This window comes from Nilaparvata lugens, chromosome 4 (genome assembly GCF_014356525.2).
Source record: "Nilaparvata lugens isolate BPH chromosome 4, ASM1435652v1, whole genome shotgun sequence".
Classification (NCBI taxonomy): Eukaryota; Metazoa; Arthropoda; class Insecta; order Hemiptera; family Delphacidae; genus Nilaparvata; species Nilaparvata lugens.
This window is the reverse complement of record NC_052507.1, coordinates 66,100,265-66,121,130: the sequence shown is the minus strand read 5'-3', so window position 1 is coordinate 66,121,130 and position 20,866 is coordinate 66,100,265. Positions and strand designations below refer to the sequence as shown.

Below are 20,866 nucleotides of genomic sequence, written 5' to 3'. Positions count from 1 at the left end.
TATTTGAATGAAGAATTTTGCTTGGTGTGACATCACTTTAAATAATACCAAAGTTCAATCACATTTTTATTCTTGCAATTCCATTCTCCAATAGAATGGGTTCTTACTAATAAATTTGAATTCAATCAATGATGCAGAGTTTACTTAAACCTTGGTTAGTAGTTTAGGTTGAGTAGGATCCATCAATATACTGGACTGCGGGGTTGAAGAAAAGGCAATATGAAAACTTGTTATGATCAATTTATTTCGAATTACACTTTTTACAATGTTTAATAATACCACTGTACATATTCAATATGACTACAAGATTCGAATAACTAAAAATAAGTTTCAAGCTTCGTTTCAAAAAGAGTACAACGTTTTCTCTCAAGGAAATTAAATATAAGTGAGAGTATTACTTAATTTTCACCATATAGGCTACTTGTTAGGTAATTAGCTATCAACAAATCCCATTACTGAGTCAATAAATTCAACAAATTTACCAGTTTGTCCTAATGGATACGGTTCAATTTCATCAAAATTTACATCTCCTTCTAGAAAATCAGTAAGGAGACTCAGAGTTGTAAAAAATGAATACTTTTCCAGAGCAAGTCTCTCAGCCAGTTCGATTTGATGATTGTCCATCAATCGTTCATTTACGACGACCAATAGACGTTTGCCTGCTTGTAGCACATTTAAACAACTGCCAGCTCCTGCGTGACTGATGGTCAAGTCCGATTTCTTGATGTCGTCTTCGATGGAATCTTTGAATCGGTAAAACTCTATCTTCATTTTTGACTGGTATTCAACTGCAGGTATGACGCCTTTGCCGACTTGAATGATCAAACTCTTGCAATTTTTGGCTTCCAGTGCCTGGAACAGAAATCCGTCTTTTTACACAACTGACAAAACGGATAGTGTCATGCATGACGATAAACTGAAAGTAAACAGATTTATTACTGGAAACTAAATCGATTTACTTGAAACGAGCTTGTACGATTTTCAAACACCCACATCAATAACTTATCATGAATATAAACATTTTATATTGAGTTTTTTATTTTGAGTTGGTTGAATCACCTATTTTGGCAATATTAATTGTGTAAAAATTATTAAAACTTGACATTTTTTATATTATTTTTCTGTGCATCTTTTGTTTATCAAGTTCTTGATTATTGATAAAATTCAACATCCATAGATTATCATCCATCAACAGAATTGTTTCATTTGTACTGCTGTTATTAGATTAAAAAATGTATTTCTTATTTTTAGAACTCGTGGCTGGTGCTCAAGGCTTCTTTTTCCAATCACGTCAAAAACTATTGTAATTAAATGATTACGGTATTTTTATTTGTAGAAATATTTATTGTATTTGGAAATAATATAGTAACGTATTAGAAAATTAGAGTGGATAAACATGATAGGCTACAGAGAGGATAAATGATATAAAATATTCTTTATCAGGCGGAGTTAGAACAGACGGAGGATACATAAATCTGGAAGATAACATGGACAGTGACAGTATTATTATTTTTTTTTACTCGATTTACAATCTTCCTCAAATCCTCAGTTGAATATAACTTTTGTTATTTGTTGCAAACAGAGATACATCTTCACTATAAAGGTGGATTCCCACATATGTACACTTATCAGTATATATGTACCCGGTACAGTGAAAATATTCACATGACTATCATAGAGGCTATTCCCACTTAATCCATCCGAGTGGATACGAATAATCCCATTAGAGTTCATGTGAATAATAAGGTGGAATGGAAGAGATGTTGTCAGTTCAACATGATTTATTTGAGCCAAACTAATATAATTCTTAATTACATTTTTTTAGTTTTAATGCACTTAAAGGCATCAAAAATCAGTAATATTTCCCTCAGTCTAACCAGAAAGTTAATAAATTATGTGCAACTGACGACATCTCATTCAGCCTAATATGCAGAAATTCCACAACATCCTAGTGTAAATTTCATGTGAATTATATTTTTCCTGTACCGGACTCGTACACTGATTGATACCATAGAGAAGAGATATCCCTATAATATGGGATATCTTCTTATATGCTATCGTTTCTCATTGCTGATTCTGATATATTATGAGGGAAACCGACTTCAAGTCGGCCTTGTCAGTGGTCTAGTGTAGATGTGCTTGCCCAGCCATGGGAGTGAATGTAAAAGAAAGACAACATGGTGGCTTTTTCATCATTTATACCATCGTTAGAGGGGATGAGGCTCTAAGGGTTACTATCAATTATTGTAGAGTGAGGACAATACAGTTATATTTGGAGGACATTATACCTACTCATGAAAATTGTGATCAAATGAAAATAAAGTTTACCTTAGTACTTGACCAATAATATAAAGTAGAATAGAATGACTTTTTATAGTGAATTTATTGTTCTTTAGCCAATTCCAACAGTGGCCAGTGGCCCTCCAAACCTCAAAATGTCTCTGTCTACTTTATCCCTCCTCCGCCCCTAAAGACTCACAAACAAAAGTCCATCAATGTCCACAAACAGTTAAAAATCCTATGGCTGGCTACTACTTACTTGATACTTGTATCAAGACACTAATGGTAGAACATGCATGATACCATAGAGAAACAATAGCTTATGCTATTGTTTCTCTATGATGATACACAGTCGTCATAATATATTGTCATCACAGCTGTGATTTCAGCAGCAAAACATTTTGGCTCAACTCACACTACCTCGACAAAAATCGTACGACTCCGGTCGATCGACCGACTTTTTTGCTCATTGTCACTAGTACTTCAGTTCCATGCTACTCTATTTTCCAACCATACTCTATTCAAAATATAAGATCTAATTCGTCACTATTTAGCATGTAACAAATTTTATAATAATTATGAATATTATTGTATTATATAATAATTATTTTTATTGTCTTCTTATCTGAAATTATAAAACATCACTTTTATAAAACAGTCTCACTTTCATTAAATACGCATGGTACTACGCAACTCAAGTCGAGGCTCGACCAACATGTCGAGTCGACGCTCGACTCAGTCCCACGGTCGCGGGGACTAGGATCGACTGGTCTGAATGTCCCCATTTGAAAACACATGCTGCGTCGAAAAGAGACTAGAGTCGCAGTCTCTTGTCGACTTGTGTCGCGTAAGTGTGAGTTGAGCCTTTGAGCAAATTTTTTGAGGTTAAATTGAACATGTTTATCATGCATGTTCTACCGTTAGTGGCCAGTCTAATTGGAATGTAATATAAGGTGCAGAAAGGGTAATGGTTAGGTTAGAAAGGAATAATTAAAAGGTTAGGTTTTTGATTTTAAATAGCAAAAAGTTTAAACTATCTCTATAGCATTTGCACTTTAACCGAAACATCGGTCTGTGAGACCGGAGGCAAAATTATTTTCTCCATTGTGGGGTAGAATTGTGAATCAGAAATTGCTGCCCACTCTAATACCTTCTCCCTCACTATCGGTAATATTTGTACTTTCCTTGCCCTATTACCATAGGTAAGGAAAGTATTGCTTTCCAAAAAAATTAATGTACCCTAATTTCAAATTTTCTATACAAACGTAGAAGGTCCCCTGAGTCCAAAAACATGATTTTTGGGTGTTGGTGTGTGTGTGTGTATGTCTGTGAACACGATAACTCCATTCCTAATTAACCGATTGACTTGAAATTTTAAACTTAAGGTCCTTATACCATGAGGATCCGACAATAAGAGATTCAATAAAATCAAATTCAAGATGGCGGGAAAAATGGCGGATTATTACTAAAAAACCATGTTTTTCACGGTTTTCTCAAAAACGGCTCTAACGATTTTCTTCAAATTCATACCATGGATAGCTATTTATAAGCCCTATCAACTGACATGAGTCTCATTTCTGGAAAAATTGCAGGAGCTCCGTAATATTCTTGAGAAAAATGGCGGATAATTACAAAAAAACAATGTTTTTACGATTTTCTCAAAAATGACTTTACCGATTTTTTTCAAATTCATACCCTGTATAGTTACCGTATTTATCAGCTCTATTAACTGGCATGAGTCTCCTTTCTGGGAAACTAATGGGGGGTCCACCCCATCCTTGAGAAATGGACTTTGTAACCTCCTTCTCGTGCATGAGGTAGGTAGGTACAATAAACAGTCATCGACCCAAAATACCAGGAGTTAAACCACCACTGGATCCTGACAAGTTTAATGATTTTTTCATTACCACAATTGAAATAGAAACACAAGTTGTCTTTTCCTGGTAGGATATTGTACTTTCAAGTCCCAGCCCATGTGGGTGAAAGAAATGTCATAATCTTACTCAAGGGGGGGGGACCAAATATAAAATTTGAATTATATGACTTACTTACTTACTTTTTTTACTTCTTATGTCTTCTCCGCAGTCTGCTTGACCGGGGAATCGTCTTTTTCGTCCCATCGTGGGGGTGTCGGTGTTCACTTTTATTTAAGGTGTGAGAAGGTGTGGTCATCAATGAATTCTGCAATGCTATAGTATGGTCTGTCCATCAGGTATTGTTTTAGTCTTCTTGTGAAGGTGTTGTCATTCACTAGGGATTTTATGTTGCCAGGAAGCAGGTTAAACAGGTATGCCCCCGAATAGGCCGGAGATCTACTATACTTCTTAAGTCGATGCTGGGGGAGGCTTATGTCATCCACGTTGCGTGTTCTATAACTGTGCTTATCTCGTCTTAAAGCCGGACTTTGGTTTACCACTAGGATGATGGATTCCAGGATGTATATTGAGATCACTGTGAGGATACCTGTCTGCTTGAAGAGTGGTTTACAGTGTTCTATGTAGTTTTCTCTTAGTAGGATTCGCACTGCCCTTTTTTGTATCCTTAATATTCTCTCGAGATTTCCCTGTGCTGATGATCCCCATGCGACGATGCCATATCTCAGGTGTGACATAAATAATGAGTGATATGCGATTAGTGCTGTCCTCTCATCAGCAATATTTCTGATTCTGCGGATGACATATGTAGCAGAGGAGAGTTTTTTACACAAATAGTCCGTGTGTTGCCTCCAGGTCAGATGGTTGTCGATAATTACACCAAGGAACTTTGTGCTTTCCACTGTTTTTATATTACTGTTTTGTGGTTCATCCTGGGTTTGGTTTGTTGGGGTGAAGTTCATGTGTACTGTTTTTTCATTATTTATGGCCAGTTTCATTCTATTGCAGATTGAGGTAGCTTCAGTAAGAGTTGATTCAACTATATTGTTTCGATTTTCCTTTCTGTTTGTGGGAAGTAGTATAGTTGTGTCGTCTGCAAATAGGATACACTTTTTGTTTTCTTGTAATTCATCCGGAAGATCATTTATGTATATAAGAAAGAGCAGCGGTCCCAGGATTGACCCTTGTGGTACTCCTCTTTTGACTGATCGTGCTGTTGATTTGAAAGTGATTATCTGATTTTGTCTTTGGAAATCCAGCTCTACATATTGTTTTCTATGTTGGAGGTAGTCTTCAATCCACTTGAGTGCTCTGCCTTGAATTCTCATTTTTATTAGTTTTGTTTTGAGTATGTTCCAATCGAGTACATCAAAAGCCTTTCGGAGATCGACAAACAGTCCTGATGCATATTTTCTATCCTCCCATATCTTACACACCTCATCACAGAGTTTGGAAATCGCTGTGGCTGTACTATGATTTTTTCGGAATCCATGCTGGCTCGTAGACAACAGCCCGTTCGTCTCCAGATATGAAATCAATTGATTGTATGCTGCCCGCTCTATAATCTTGGATACAATGGGAAGGTTTGCTATGGGTCTGTAGTTTTTTGGATCAGTATGGTCACCTGTTTTGAATTTGGGGTAGATCTTGGCTATTTTTAAGCTATGTGGAAATACTGCCTGTTCAAATGATGAGTTTACTATGTGCAACAGTGGGTTTCTAATTTCGTCCTCACAGTACCTTAGAATTTTCCCTGTAATTTCGTCATGACCTGAAGAGTTGTTTGGTTTTAGTCTCATAAGAATCTTGGTTAATTCTGTGTGAGTAACTGCATCAAAGTGGTCGAATATTTGAGCATTCTCTGTCAATTCCAGATTATTGGGAGTATTATTATGTCCATTCAGTTCTTTTATTGGCTGCATGAAGCCAGCGTTCAAGATGTTGCAAATTTGATAGGGATCTGTAATTTTTTGATCTCGCACAGTTAGGTAGAGGTTCTCATTTCTGACATTTTTGGATTTTTTTCTTTCCTCATTTATCGTTCTCCACAAGACTTTGGTTTTATTTTCTGCCTGTTGTATTTTCATTTTCAATTCGAGTTGCTTTTTGTTTTTTACATCCAGGTCATAAGCTTTTTTCATTGTCAAATGCTGTTCCTTGTCTTCCATACGGCCTGTGAGCATATACTTATCATATGCTTGCATTGTAGCATCTTTTAGTTTTGTGGTTTCTTCATCCCAAAAAATTTTGTTTTTTGGTATGTTAATCTTCTTGGATTCTCTTGGCATGGTTTCATCTATGCTTAATCGCATTATTCTTTGAAATTTTTTGTATTTGTCTTCCACTGAATGAGTCGTAGTTACTGGTTTCCAATTTACAAGGCCTAGTTGCTGTTTTAGTTTGTTTAAATTTGCTTTTGAATAATTTCTGGCATACTTATAAGTGGCTGTTTGATGTTCGACTTTATATTTTATGTCACATAGTATTGAGTGATGATCTGAAATTAAATTTGGGTATGCTATTGCTTTTACTTTTTTAATAGGTATATTAAGGTAGCACCCATCTATACTTGTGGCTGTTGTCTGGGTTTTTCTAGTAACCGGTATGTCATATATGTAGCAGCCGTGCTGTTTTAGCAAATTGTTTAAATCTTTATAGGTTTGTTTATCTGTTTTCAGTATGTCTATATTTGTATCTCCTAGTAGTACTATGTGGCATTTCTTTCCTGAGTATTTTTGCAGTACACATTCCAACCTATTCAAGTATTCCACCTCTGTTCTAGGATCAGGTGATCTATAGGAACCTACTAATATCAGATTCTGTTTCTTGAGTTGGACTTCGGCTGCTATCGTCTCAAAGATCCTCTCTGTTGGCTTCTGAAGTCCTTCGAACACGATCTCTTTTATTCTTCCTGGAGAAAAAACAGTAGGCTACTTTTCACTCTAGATATACAAATAACTATTTGAAACAATGAAATAATTTTTAAACATTACCGAACGAGAAACACAAATTGAAATACCTGAAGTGACATTTAAAAAGTTGATAACTAACCATCCTAGACTTCATCCATGCTTCAGTTAGCCTACCCGTATAGGTTAGACCTACTCGTACCGGTATAAATAGTATTGACAAGTTATTTCAGAATTAATCCATTGAAATTACTTTATTTTAAATAGTATTTCTATTTTTTTATTATTTTTAAAGGAAATTGGAATAGAATACCTACCAAATAACTCAAGTTCTGTTGTTTTGAAATTCAGATTGTTGTATCACAGTTTTTTAAATTAGCCGCCATTTCAGGTTTGTATAAAAATAAAAATCTGATCTCAGTCATGAAAGAAAATTTTTGAAACAAATTATGAAAAATATATCTTTGTGATCAATTTGACATTAAATTGATTATTTTATTAGGGAAATGATAATTATTATTAGATTAAATTCAATGGGATGAATTGAGTAACAGCTGTGTACAGTCAGTGGCAAAATGGAAAGACTTGGCAACGTTTTTTCCCTATCTTTCTTCACTGCCATTCTAACGTGGACCTCACTATAGTGTTGCCAACTTAATTGTTTTTTTTTAGATTCGGAAAAATACATGAGAAAAATTATGGATCTAAACAATAATTAATGTGAATCATCATTTTAAAACCTCAAGATTTAAATTTCAAAAGTGTATTTGTTATAAAAATGTTATAGAGAATAAAGCATAGAAGATTAAACCATGGAAGATTTTTGTCAAAACAGTCATAATATGCTTTATTTAGGACGGTTTATTTTAGAGCAAGAATTACTAAAAAGCTAATTAATTCATTTTTGGCTTAATTTGGGATTTAGGAAAGTGGTAGTAGTAAGTAAATTTATTGCAAAAATGTACCTATATAATACGTTGAGCAAACTTGAGTTGGAACTCAAATGTGTTTAAAATTTGAATTATAAAATCAATCAAATTATCAAATGACATTAAAAATATAATTTTACTCACTTTCAGAAATGGCTCGCGAGTAATTTCAAAGATAAGTCCATCAAACTTCGTAGTTCCTACTGTCACAAAAACATTTGTCAACGCCATCTTGCCTATTGGTGTATTGGTTGCATTGAATAATGGTAAGCAAAATGGCGTAATGTCTCACTAAATGAAAAGGTGTGAAGTGTTTTCTTCTTGGTTTTCTGACTTGTTATGGCTGTCACCTTCATCCTTTTCTGACGGGCCTCAACTTACTGAAAGTATGTATTAATATTTTGTATAATTTTTTACCTCTATTTTGTTAATTTTATGTCATGAATCATTCATTCTCCCTAGCCTATGTTAACGATCTATTTTTCAGTCTCATGATTGATGTGGTAGAATTAATTGTCTTTTTAATAATATCTGCAATTGCTATACATTTTATTATTTATTCTTTTTATGATTCCTTTTATGGTTTTACATTCAACTTAAGTTAGTTTTTGAAAGACATCTGCACAAAGTCTTCCGTATTTGGGAGGGGAGGAAGTCAAATGTCCTTAAGCCTTTTATGTAAGTTTTAAATCTTGCTATCTTTTCTAATAGATGAGATATTTTTATAAGTAAATGTCCCATCTAGTGGAGAATACATTTGCTTTATTAGATATTTTTTCATTTATACATGATGATGATCATCTAAAAGACTGTTGAGCGTATTAAATAATAAAAAACTCAGCATATTGATATCCCAATCATGAATTTTGCTGACGCTGAAAAATAATACATTACTGAAAAAATTATCATTTTGCATTAATTTAGATAGTTAACAGTGTTATTCAAAATTAAAATGAATCAATTTTGCGTGCTTGATTAAATTTTTCTTTTCTCAGAAAATCTATGAAACCCACTTGAATTGCGAATTTTCCATTTCAATAAACTAAGCATTACCGGTATCTAATATTTATATAGAAGATTATGAAAATCATTTCTGATTCATGAACTGGTTTTAAATGTAGGATTTTGTAAATATTCATGATGTAATATCAGAATGTGATCGTGTAATGTTTAAGTACCTTGAGTGTTACTAATGATTATTATAAGTTGACAAATAGTCTTACAAGTTATAATAAAACAATAATGTGTGGACTATTCAAATGCATTATTAGTTTTTGTAAGCTACTATTCATCAAGTAACATGTTTAAATATATCAAGTCATTGCCATTAATTATATCTCATTTTTCCTTGATGTGTATTTGATTACACTGTTCATTTTCTATGAAGTTCATGTTTTCGTATCGCTTTCATTACTGTAAAGAAATGATTTGTAATTTCAGTTTGTTTCTATGATAATAATTAAATGAAGTTAACATAGATAGCCTAGCTAACGTGACATTTCAACAATAACAACAATTGAACGCTGATCCGTGATAAAAAACATTTTCAATACAGACTCAGTATTATTGATGCAGTAAACGGTCATAAATTCACTAAATTACTCTATTCAATTTGAGAAGTATGACCTTACTGGTTAAGAGATTATCAAATTATTCACTGTTCAACTTATGAGGCTGAACTGATAAGTACTGTATTCGCTTGTTATTGAAAGGAAACGTTTTTATTTTCTGGTATGAGACAAAATTTTTCACATAATATTTTGCATTTTATCTTTTCATATAGTTCTTTTTAATAGAAAAACTATTGATTCTTTTTCATTCTGATTAATTTAATTTCATACAGCTATTATTACCAACTATGCGGGAAATATAAAAAGCTCTAAACTTTATTCATTATATCGATCTTAGTGAAAAGAAGCATTTTTGAGAAACTAAAAATGTAATTATAAATAATAATTTCTATTTATTTATTTACGATACAAATATAACTGATGTTATATATGTTATAATATAATGAGGATTACTTAATTGAGTTTATCATATAGTAAATCAACTGAATTAGTACATATTGAGGGTGTTCAGTAGTGTAATCTCTAAATGTAAGTGGTTTAAAATGTCAGGATTGGCTTGTTGTGTTAGAGGAGGAAAGGATGGGGGAGCCAGTGAACGGGTCGACGGCAAACGCAGGTCGTCAGCATCGGCCCTGGGAGTCGGCCAAGTATGGAGCCGGGTCAGTCCGCGCCGAGGCCAGCCCCACTTCGCTCGTCGAGATATTCGACACTGCCTTCAACTCCGATGTCGATCCTCCCCAAAATGAAGTCTGCAGTTTAGGTGAGACACGTGTTTCTTTTCTGACTAGTGTATTAGGTGAATATATACGTTCATATTACCTATATTTTCAAATGTTATATTTTTTATGCGTTCACCTAATGTTATAGCCTAAACACTTATTGTAGAACAATAGCCTACTCTTGAAGCCATTTTTTATAATCTATAAAATAAAACGATCTGGGCAGATGAACAGATTCACAGATCTTTATAGCTGGAGTAACAGGAAATTTAATCAAATAAATGTTGAAATAATATAATAATTGAATTTCCCGGTTTGTAACGGTATATTATTCATATAAATATTGATATAATGGCTGTAGTCCACTAAATGGGTTTATGGGTACTATATTAGTTTGGTTTGGTAAAGCTTGGTTTATGAAATGTTCAAGGTAGAAATGTCGTGAATTATTTACAGTATGAAACAAACCAGGCGATCATTTTCACAATCTATTGACGGAGTCGCATTTGCAAAACTTTCTTCAATAAAATTACAAGGTAGGTCTGGAATCTGAACTCTTCAACAAAGAAATGTCTCAGAAATGTAGTAATTGTTTTCAGTATGGAACTAACCTGGTGATCATTTTCACAATTTATTGTCAGAAGCCATTTTTCTGCATTTTCTACGATACAATACAAGGTAGGTTTGAAACTTGGTGTTCACTTTCACAATTTATTGATAGAAGCCCATTTACTGCACTTTCTCCTATACAATACAAGGTAGGTTTGGATTCTGAACTGTTAACACAAAAATTTCTCGGAAATCTGAATATTTTCAGTATGAAACAAACCAGGTGGTTATACTTACAATAAGTGTAAACTGGCAGCGTCTATGAAAAATTGCTCCTAGTATAATTCTGAAACCATGATTGTATTTATCTGTTGTATTATTCAAAGGCAGAATAAAGTTCATTTTAATTTATTATTGCAATAATTCATTGACAGAAGCCTATTCACTGCACTTTCTTTAATACAATATTCATGAATTGCATTTTTATTTGTAATGTTAAGGAAGAGTGAAATATTGATTGCAGTTGGAGAAATGGAGCTAGACCCGCTGTTTGCGGAGAGTGACGGCGTGGAGGTGGAGACGGAGGTAGAGGTGGTGGACGTGCCGCCGGCGACGTGGCGCTACCACAGTGGGGGCACCACGCCCGCCCTGGGTGAGCGTCGCACGGGGGGCGCATGGTCGCCGTCGCCGCCGCCGCTCTCTTACTACACGACTCCTAGTTTCGGGTCCTCCCCCGCCCCCAGCGAGGCATTCGACGCCAGACGGAAGCGGTCGATCGACGCCGAAGCCTGTCTCAAGGTCACTATCACCTCACACCGTATTAGAATACGCTTAGTAATAATATAGTGATTAAGAAAGAAGGACCCAATTTTAAACTATTAAATTTATTAAAAAAAGGAAATGGTTCTCACAAACCAATTCCACATCAACTTATTCTCATAAGTTTATGATGGTTTATTATAATTGATTCATGTGCCCTTCTTTTAAGGCTTGACTGACATCTATAAAAAAGTAAGGCCCTTACACTTTGCTTTGTGAAAATGCACAAGAACTATTCTACTCACTTTTCATCAAGCCCAAAAAACCTCAGTCAGTTGAGGTACATTTCGGTAATTCATATAGCTTTTATCTCAAAGGCTTGTGTTTCTTCAATATCAATGTGTTGAAAAGTTTTATCCAAGTGTTAAATTCTACAAGGAACAATATACTACTAGCTATAACATCTGCAATACATTTTCAATTTACGGTGATTTTAGTCTGTTTAATTATTGTGCTTCATTAGTATATTACTTGCTTTAGGGCTAAGCCACATGAAGCGTTTATTCAGGAGTTTTTGCACTGGAAGTGAATGAGTCAGCAGGGCAGAAATCTCTCTGATTGGCTGATTAGCAACTGATTCTCGAAAGCCAACCTAATGAGCTGATAATCAGCCAATTGAAGAGCTTCCTGCCCTGCCGATTCGTCCGCCGCCAGAAGTGTTAGAACGCTTGAAAAAACTCTTCATGTGGCTTGGCCCTCAATGTTATGATTAAATAAATGTTTATTTCCCCAAAAAACTAAAACAACTACATCAATTACAGATAATATTAGATAAATTACAATTACATACAATAGTTAGTTACAAAAATTGTTATAATATGTCCTCTACATGTTAAGTTTTTTCTGTGTGGAAATTGACCTACTACACTATGGCTATATTATAAGCTATATTGCTCAAATGTGATTAAAGAAGAAGGGGGTGTCATTCTTTACCTTACCTCCCTAAGTTTACCTTCCACCTTCTAAACCTAATTGAACAGAGATTTAGGTTATGTTCTTACATACATACATAATCCGTGTCCCGTTCCAGCTAGTCCCGGGTCTAGGTATGAACAATGCCTCTCCATCTTCCTCGGTATTCCCACCATCGCTCGTCCTCAACCTGTCGCCATCTGTATCCTCTCTTCTCCACTTTTTTGACCTCTGTGTCAAAGTGTTCCATAATCCAAAGGGTTCCGAGGCTTGTAATTAGTTCTGAAAGCGATTTCTATCTTCACTATCGACTTGCTAGGCCTGACGTAGCTGCATTTGGAATAATTTTTCGTCTGGCTCCTATCCATCGACCTGTCCGGCTAGGGTGGACTTACCGGTAGTTATGTTCATCCACTAGACAAATTGAAACTTGCAGTTTTGATGCACTCCCGAAGAAGGATGTAAAATTATGGATGTGATAAGATATTTTGGTTTAAACAAAATGATTGATTGGATAAAGTATGTAGGCCTATAATTATGTATTTTATAATACCTTTTAGTTTGTAATAAAATGATTGTTTGCAGGCGAAAAAAGGGTCGGATCGAGTCCCGGCAGCTGCTGCTGCATCCGGTGCCGGCTGTGAGTCTCCAGCTGTGGGGGCGGCTGGCCCTTCGTCTCGGCCAATGGCCGTCGTGCAGCCGCAGCCAGTGGCCGTACCGCCCCCACCGCCCCTGACGGGCCCCCCCGATGGAGGCGGCAGGGGCCGCAAGGCTCCGTCGCTGCCGCAGTCGAGGCTGCCGCGTCGCTTCTACCCTTCTACAAGCACCAATCACAACATCACCAGGACTGGTATGAATAATCAAACTTTTCTGTCTAATAAAAACGCTACAATCTATAATATGTTAATAAATCATATCAGTATTTTTATTGTCCATGCTCCGCAAGGTCTAATTAAAAACTTGACGCACTGAAACCTTGCAGAATTGAAAATAGGCCTAGGCTATAACCATCCCCGTTAGATTGACAATCAATATGTAACATTTCAAGTTAATCAGTCCAATAGTTTAGACGTGATGATGTGTCATTCCTTAATTTCCTATCCCGTACCTGTATAAGTCAGTTCTTCCCTTTATTTTATAGATTTGCACTGTTTTTGTATTTTGTTTCTTATTGTGTCTGCACTGAATTGAATAAATTTGAATGAAGATTGATGTTCTTACATTAGAATAAAAATGAGTACAGAGATAAACGATAATAGAAAGGAAACAAAGGTTACGGTAATAAAATGCATACTAAAATTTTTATTCAAATTAATTTATTTGCCATAAAGCACAATTTACAAATAATTAAACAAGTAAAAGACATTATTTCATAATCTCTCAATCAAATTGAGGTTCTTAGTATTGAAATAAAATGAATATGAACTAAAGAAAAATAAGGATACTAGTTAATTAGTCGCGAAGAAATATAAGGAAGACGGTGCTGTAGCGTAGAGTACTCACGGAGTGGAGGAGTAGCCCTGACGGATAGGGCGCTCGACGCTGCAGATAGGGTAAGCGTTGCGGAGAGTAGACTGAGCTAAGGTCTCTGAGATGTTGACGCTACGAAAGCTGTCGAAGCTCTCCTTCCCACCTCAGGTCGGCTAGAGGAACTAGTGAGGGAGTGAGGGGCTAGAGATGTAATCAGCGCAACCAGAGGTGTGCAATCACCGCTTATCTCACTTCTTGAACAGACTTGATTAAATTTGATAAAAAGGCTACAAGTCGAGTCAGAGAGCAATAAGTATGATAAGGAAGTTGGATATTATGAGATAATTCGAATTATTACAATAATAATTGTAGAGTAAGTAAGGAACCCATTTTATTGCAAAGTGATTACACAAATTACCTCAATAAAGAATAATAATTATATCTATTCCGTCATAAATTCACTTTGTCACAATTATTTTGTTAACGTTTGACAATAGTAAGTAGTTCCATTGAATATTTGCAATTTATTCATTTGACTTCGGTCACAGTGTTTGATTTTCCAGGCGTTTTCGCACTGGCGGCGGACGTGTCTGCAGGGCAGGAAGGTCTCCGATCGGCTGATTATCAGCTGATTGAATTGGTGTTCGGGAATCAGCTGATAATCAGCTAATCGGAGGAGAGCTTCCTGTCCGGCAGGCTCGTCTACCGACCGCTTATCAGCTGATTCCCGAACGCCGATTCAATCAGCTGATAATCATTCAATCGGAGGTCTTCTTGTGCTGCCGACTCGTCCGCCTCCAGTGCGAAAACGTCTGAAAATCACGCTTTATTTAGCTTAGCCCTTATTCTCGAAATGAATTTGTGAATTTTTGACTTTATCTTTGTGTTTCCATTATTTATGTATTTCTCCCTACTGTTGAGTTCTTTTAAATTGAAGTTTGGTTTGATATTTGCAGCAGGTGGCAGCATGAACGCGCCGCAGGTGCACACAACTGGTATTGGTGGCGGGACGGCTGTCAACAATGGCGGAGGAACGACGTCCGGCGACGCCCCCCTCGCCCCCGACCTCCAGCTGGACTGGCTGTCGTCGGACGAGGATGACGACGATGACTCGGGCATCGAGGTGCTCAGCATCCAGTACACCAACAACAACAACAACGCCAACCAGCAACAACAACAACAACAACAACAACAACAACAGGTCAACAACAGTGCAGTGCCCCCTCCAACAACCGCTGCTGCGGCTAGGACGGCTGCCAACCCACCACATCACATCCACCATCACCACCATCTGCATCATCTCGCCAACAACTGCGCCCACAACAACACCACAACAACCAGTCACAGTCACAACAACAGTGTGGCCTACGCCTATCCGCCGCAAGCCGCCGCGCCCGGGCCCAATCCACACAATGCGCCCAATGTAAGTTACAGTCAATTCTCTACACTGTGATTCATTCCATTATTGTATATTTAATATTGTGTCGTAGATGCTTCTCCTTGAATTGTATTCTTAATGAATTAAGTGTTGTGGTTTCGTATTTCGCAATCGATTACTCATCTCTTTTTCTCTCAAATTTAATCTTTTTTATTAATAAAGCTAGAAAGATTCTGATTTCGGATTTGAATCCAGCACTCCTACGTCAGTAAGTCAGAATTATGGAGTTTTTATTACTTTTATATATTTTCATAGTGCTCAAGAGCTCGTCGTGTTATGGCTTGCAAATTGTCAGAATAGAAACTAGGCTTGAGAAATACATATTATTTATTTGTTTGTTTCGCTACAATTAGTGGAAATTTATTATTGATGTTTTCATTTTGCATGTTGCAGCGACAAGTGCAAGTGGTCGACCTGACCCTGGAGTCGGACGAGGAGATGCTGAACGCCGGTGGGGGTGGAGGTGGAGGTGGTCACTACCCGATAGTGACTCACGTGCAACAGGCTCCACGCCACCTCATCAACAGCCGCATTCCGCCGCCTCCGCTGCTCCGCTTCCGCGTGCCCTCCTGCCGCTGCCCCCAGCCGCCTCCGCCGCCTCCCGCCCCCGACCACCCCGAGCAGCCGCCCCCGCCACCGCCTCTCGTCAACTACTCGCAGCCCTGCATTCTGCACGCGTCCTATCGGCCGCCTCCCACGCCGCGTCACTACTCACAACCCTCGCTAGGTGTGTATTCGGTCTACTTGAGTGAGTATCTATTTATAGCACAATGTCTTATTGTCAAATACGAGCGTCATTTTTTCAATCTCCGATTGGTCATTAATAAAAGACGAATATAATATCAAATGATAATTCTACCACTAAAAGCTACTTACAGTATTAGTGTAATATCATTCTTCAACTTAATTGCCATGAAAGTTGAGGCAACCAGTGGACCAGCCTACCGAAACCCTCTTCATAAAATGCTGCCACCAAATGAGTTTGTTTTAGAGCTCTTTGTCAGTTTGCAAGCTCTGCCCTCAAAGTCATGTGTTGAATTTGGGAAAAAGGTATAAATTACTAGTGGCCAAGTCAGGTTTGTATGGTGGTTGATCGAAACTATCCGATTTGACTTGCTGGAGAAGCCTTTTGGTTGCACCAGCACTGTGAGGCCGAGTTGTCATGGTTAAAACTATTCCATTAAACCTTCCATTAAATTATTCCTTAAGTCATTTAAACTCTTTCATTTTCCTACATTATTCACGCACAATATCATCACTCATAGCGTTTCCTGTGTAAACTTTTATAATTCTCCGTTAGATTTGTGCTGAACTATTGCCTTCTGCTTGCAAAAACTAATAACTCTATGCAACTAGCACTTGGCGTATATAACTCGACGGTCTGTGTCCACACCGATCACAGGATGTTTTGGGATGACAAACTGTTCAGCTCTGTAAAAGTCACTACCTACCGATTATCTGTGTATTATGATGTGTGATCGGAGGTTGAAAAAATGAACCTTGTAATATCATAATATTATTTGATGTTAGCCCCCCAGGGGGCTAGGGGGCTAGCCCCCCTGCTTGTCGTAAGAAGCGACTAAAAGGGGGCCCTCTTCTTCCAGAGCCCTTATTCCCATTCCCTTTTTCCTCTTCAACATGCTCTGGATCCTTTACTCTTTTGGAATGACAGTTTTTCTATTGACTTGGCTTTGTGTCATTCTTTCTTTTTCCTACAGTTACCTTGAAAAGTGGCCATTGCTGCACTGATTACAGAACGCAAAGAATCACTTTTCCGCTCTAGTGCGGGAAAAATTTTTTCTGCACTCCAGATTTGCAACATGGCAACGCAAAATACTTAGTAAGTTATATGGAGCAACAGTGCAGAAAAATCAAAATGAAGTTAGTAAGAGTGACTGGGCTGCTATAGTGAGCAGAGGTGCAACCAAGCACAACGAGCAAATTATTAATTATATATTATAACCAAGGACAACGAGGACTTTAGGATTAAGGTTTTTATCAATAATAAAATTACACAGAAGAACATTTGATGGATTTCAGGCAATTTTACCCATAATTACCCACTTTTCATATTCAATGGTAACTGTAGGAAAAATTTAATGTGAAATACGTGCGCAAAGTTCCTCTGCTGCACTCAAGAAGCCATTCCGCCCTCGCCTACGGCTCAGGCGTAAACGTTTCTTTCGGTGCAGCAAACTGTCACTTTGCGCACTAGTTGCACAAATAACTATACTCATCTTTTATCTTTCTGTCTGGCCTTCCTTAGTCAAGTTCTTGCCTTTAAAGACCTGTTCCTTCAACCACACGTTGGGGACAAGGAGCTTATTTTCCTTTCTCATTCATTCTCCAACATGTTAGGCCATTTTTTACACATAGTTTAGATTGAGCAGCCACAACCGAATGATTGTCGGTATAAACAATTAATTTCTTGCAATCCAACAGCTACGGGTGGAGGAGATTGGAAGAAATTGAGCACTTTTTGGTCCTTAGAGTAAATTATCAGTCAGGAGTAAGTCCCCCCATTCGGATCTCCAGGGTGGACAATTCTAACAAATGTGGTGAAGGAATCAACCATCTTCAAAGAAACACCAGAATATCGACTTGGAATGTCCAGGGTATGAAAGAATTGGGAAAACCACATAGTGCAATCCAACAAATGAAAAGGCTTGGAGTGAAAATACTTGGTATTAGTGAGACACACTGGAATGGGGTTGGGAAAACAGTGATTCAGGACACCGCCATATATCATTCAGGCAGCCCTGAAGGAACAAATAGTACCATGGAGTGGCTATTGCAGTCAGCAATGATATTAACAAGTCTGTCAAACACTTTTTGCCCTTGTCAAAATAATAGAGTTGTGCTCTTACAAATTAATGCACAAGGAAGGCTGCTCAACATCATTCAAGCATATGCTCCTACACTTGATAAGGAGGAAGAAGAGGTTGAGGAATTCTACAAAGACATCAATTCTGCCCTCAAGTTGACAAAGAGCATGGATGTCACCATGATACTGGGTGATTTCAATGCTAAGGTTGGTGATCGTGGTGCTTTGTGATGATTCAGCGGTGTCTGGATGTGAATAAAAATGTCTATGCATGCTTTATTGATTACAATAAAGCATTTGATAAGGTACGTCACAACCCATTGATAAAAATTCTGGAAGAAGCATGCATTGATACTAGGGACATACGTATAATCAAAAATCTATACTTCCATCAAAAAGCAGAAGTTCGAGTCCAATCAAAGACCAGTCAAGAGCTTGCAATAAGACGTGGGGTCCGTCAAGGATGTGTGCTCTCACCGCTCTTGTTCAATGTGTATTCTGAGCATATCATAGCAAAAGCTTTAGAAGGTGAAGCAGGGGACATTGTCATCAATGGCACCCATATTAATAACATACGCTATGCAGATGACACTGTACTCCTTGCTGAAAGCATAGAAGACCTGCAAAGAATGCTAAGCAATCTGATAGGGGCTAGTGAGGAATATGGCCTCACATTAAATGCCAAGAAGACAAAGTATAATATGGTCATCACTAAGCAAGGAATTCCCCAAGATCGCCTTTTTGCTGGACGGGATAAAATAGAACGAGTGGAAGCCTATAACTATCTGGGTACCCGCGTTTCCTGCAAGTCACATGCCAGAGATCAAGATACGAATTGAGAAGGCCAGAGCTGCATTTTTAAAAATGAGACCTCTTCTGTCGGCTCGTGACTTGTCTTTTGAGGTCAGGACCCGCCTCTTACAGTGCTATGTGTTTCCTGTTCTTTTGTATGGGTTGGAAGCATGGACACTGAATAAGGAATGTGAGGCCAGACTTCAGACGTTTGAGATGTGGACCTACCGGCTTATGCTTCGTATATCTTGGACAGATAGAGTCACAAATGCGGAAGTTCTCAGACGTATGGGTAAACAACTGGATATTGTGCGTGACATTAAGATCAGGAAGTTGAAATACTTTGGGCACATTAAGAGAGGACCTAAGTATGTAATTCTGCACCTCATAATACAAGGTAAACTTGTTGGTAAGCGTTCAGTGGGGCGTAGATGAATGGTTGGGAAACCTGAGGGAAGCATTCAACTGCTCGTCACAGGACCTCTTTCGAGCCGCAGTAAACAAAGTGACAATTGCCATGTTGGTAGCCAACCTCCGTAATGGAGAAGGTACCTGAAGCAGATGATTTGATGTTAGGCATGAAACATGTATGTACATATTTTCGAAAATTGAGTTTATTACCATTGCCATTTGTTGATCTCATTTTCCTCTATCGAATGATACTACAATGATACTCTTTCGTATCGTCATGACATGATCGTGGTAACTTGAAACATTACTATTTGTTTTAGATTAATAAATTCAAGAAATAATAGGGTCGAAAATAATAAATTAAATTATTGAAGCTATAGGTATGAAGCTATAGTTGTTCAGTACTGAATCGGTGTTTCTCTGTGGAAACAAATTCAGTGTGAAATTCTAAATTTGAATTAAATGGACAATTACTACAACTTATTTAATTTAGGGATGTTCTGAGGTAGGACCTATAATAAATGTATGTGGTTTGTGATTTCAGATGGTAATATTTGAATTTTGGATAGATATTTAATAATAGGTACATGTAAATATTTGATAAATATTTTAATAATTTCATATTAGCCAAAATAAGAATAAAAAACTTGATAATTGAATCAAAATTATAATGAAATGTGTGTGATTTGTGATTTTAGATGGTGGAACGACGGTGTTTGTGCCAGCGGCCCCCCAACCACCCCCCGCGCATGCGGGATTCCCCGGCTACTTTCCGTCCCCCCCTCAGCTCTACCCAGTGCACCATCGGCTCTGGCAATCGCAGCAACGCACTCAGGAAATGCAGCGTCGGCATCTTCACAACGGGTAAGTCACTCGACGAAATACTCCAAAAACATTGAAATAAACAAAACAAATAGACGAAATGCAGTAAAGTTGGAAATTCTGAAAACAATAAGGTATCAATAATAATTTTCCTCAGCATAATGTAACTATCAAGCTTGTTCAAATTCAGTTTACTTGCCAAAATATACAAGAATACAGCTACATTTTGCAAAATGTCACAGTACTGTACTTTACAATACATTCGAATCAATTAATTTGCTTATAATAGAACAAAATAATTTTTTTAATGCGGATGATGCCCACATGAGCTTTTTGCAAGATATTATTTGTTGGCTCAGTCGGCAAGTAAAACCTGAGTGCCTACTGCGCGTTCAAAAGTAAACATTTACTTTTACATTTGTGGAGACAAATATAGAACAGATGCTCTTTTGTATCTTCTCTAAAGCAACGTGTTGCATCCGAAAAGATACACAATAAGCTTTTGCGAGTTACGTCCTTTTAGCACAACACAGTTTACAGTCCGGGT

The 20,866-nt window shown here is 37.2% G+C and overlaps 2 protein-coding genes across 5 annotated transcripts in view; one reads left to right on the top strand and one right to left on the bottom strand.

Annotated features, from left to right (window-relative positions):
• Positions 1-220: 220 nt before the first annotated feature.
• LOC111049724 (UDP-N-acetylglucosamine transferase subunit ALG13 homolog) lies at positions 221-8,267 on the bottom strand. Of its 3 annotated transcripts, none has more exons than XM_022335884.2 (2): positions 8,137-8,267; positions 221-852 (listed from the first exon to the last, which is right to left on the bottom strand). In XM_022335884.2, the coding sequence occupies exons 1-2, from the start codon at positions 8,221-8,223 to the stop codon at positions 433-435; spliced, it is 507 nt and encodes a 168-aa protein (XP_022191576.1). In that variant the 5' UTR covers positions 8,224-8,267; the 3' UTR covers positions 221-432. The 3 variants fall into 3 exon arrangements, with proteins under 3 accessions (XP_022191576.1, XP_022191577.1, XP_022191578.1); XM_022335885.2 differs by lacking the exon at positions 8,137-8,267 and adding an exon at positions 7,206-7,422; XM_022335886.2 differs by lacking the exon at positions 8,137-8,267 and adding an exon at positions 7,174-7,266.
• Positions 8,239-20,866, top strand: part of LOC111049715 (trithorax group protein osa) — a 25,365-nt gene continuing 12,737 nt past the window's right edge. The window contains exons 1-7 of one of the 2 annotated variants that reach the window (XM_039426243.1): positions 8,239-8,378; positions 10,132-10,323; positions 11,355-11,629; positions 13,148-13,412; positions 14,989-15,455; positions 15,864-16,197; positions 20,196-20,361. In XM_039426243.1, the coding sequence (XP_039282177.1) occupies positions 8,288-8,378; positions 10,132-10,323; positions 11,355-11,629; positions 13,148-13,412; positions 14,989-15,455; positions 15,864-16,197; positions 20,196-20,361 (1,790 nt within the window). In that variant the 5' untranslated portion in view covers positions 8,239-8,287. Of the gene's footprint in view, positions 8,379-10,112; positions 10,324-11,354; positions 11,630-13,147; positions 13,413-14,988; positions 15,456-15,863; positions 16,198-20,195; positions 20,362-20,866 lie in introns of both variants that reach the window. The other variant, XM_039426244.1, reaches the window with a different exon arrangement.

Bases quoted from the DNA above. Each gene is read 5' to 3' on its own strand.
- LOC111049724 (XM_022335884.2), bottom strand. From the start codon at position 8,223: ATGGCGTTGACAAATGTTTTTGTGACAGTAGGAACTACGAAGTTTGAT. The intron at 853-8,136 runs GTGAGTAAAATT...TTTCTGTTCCAG, and splicing joins CTCGCGAGCCATTTCTGAAA to GCACTGGAAGCCAAAAATTG.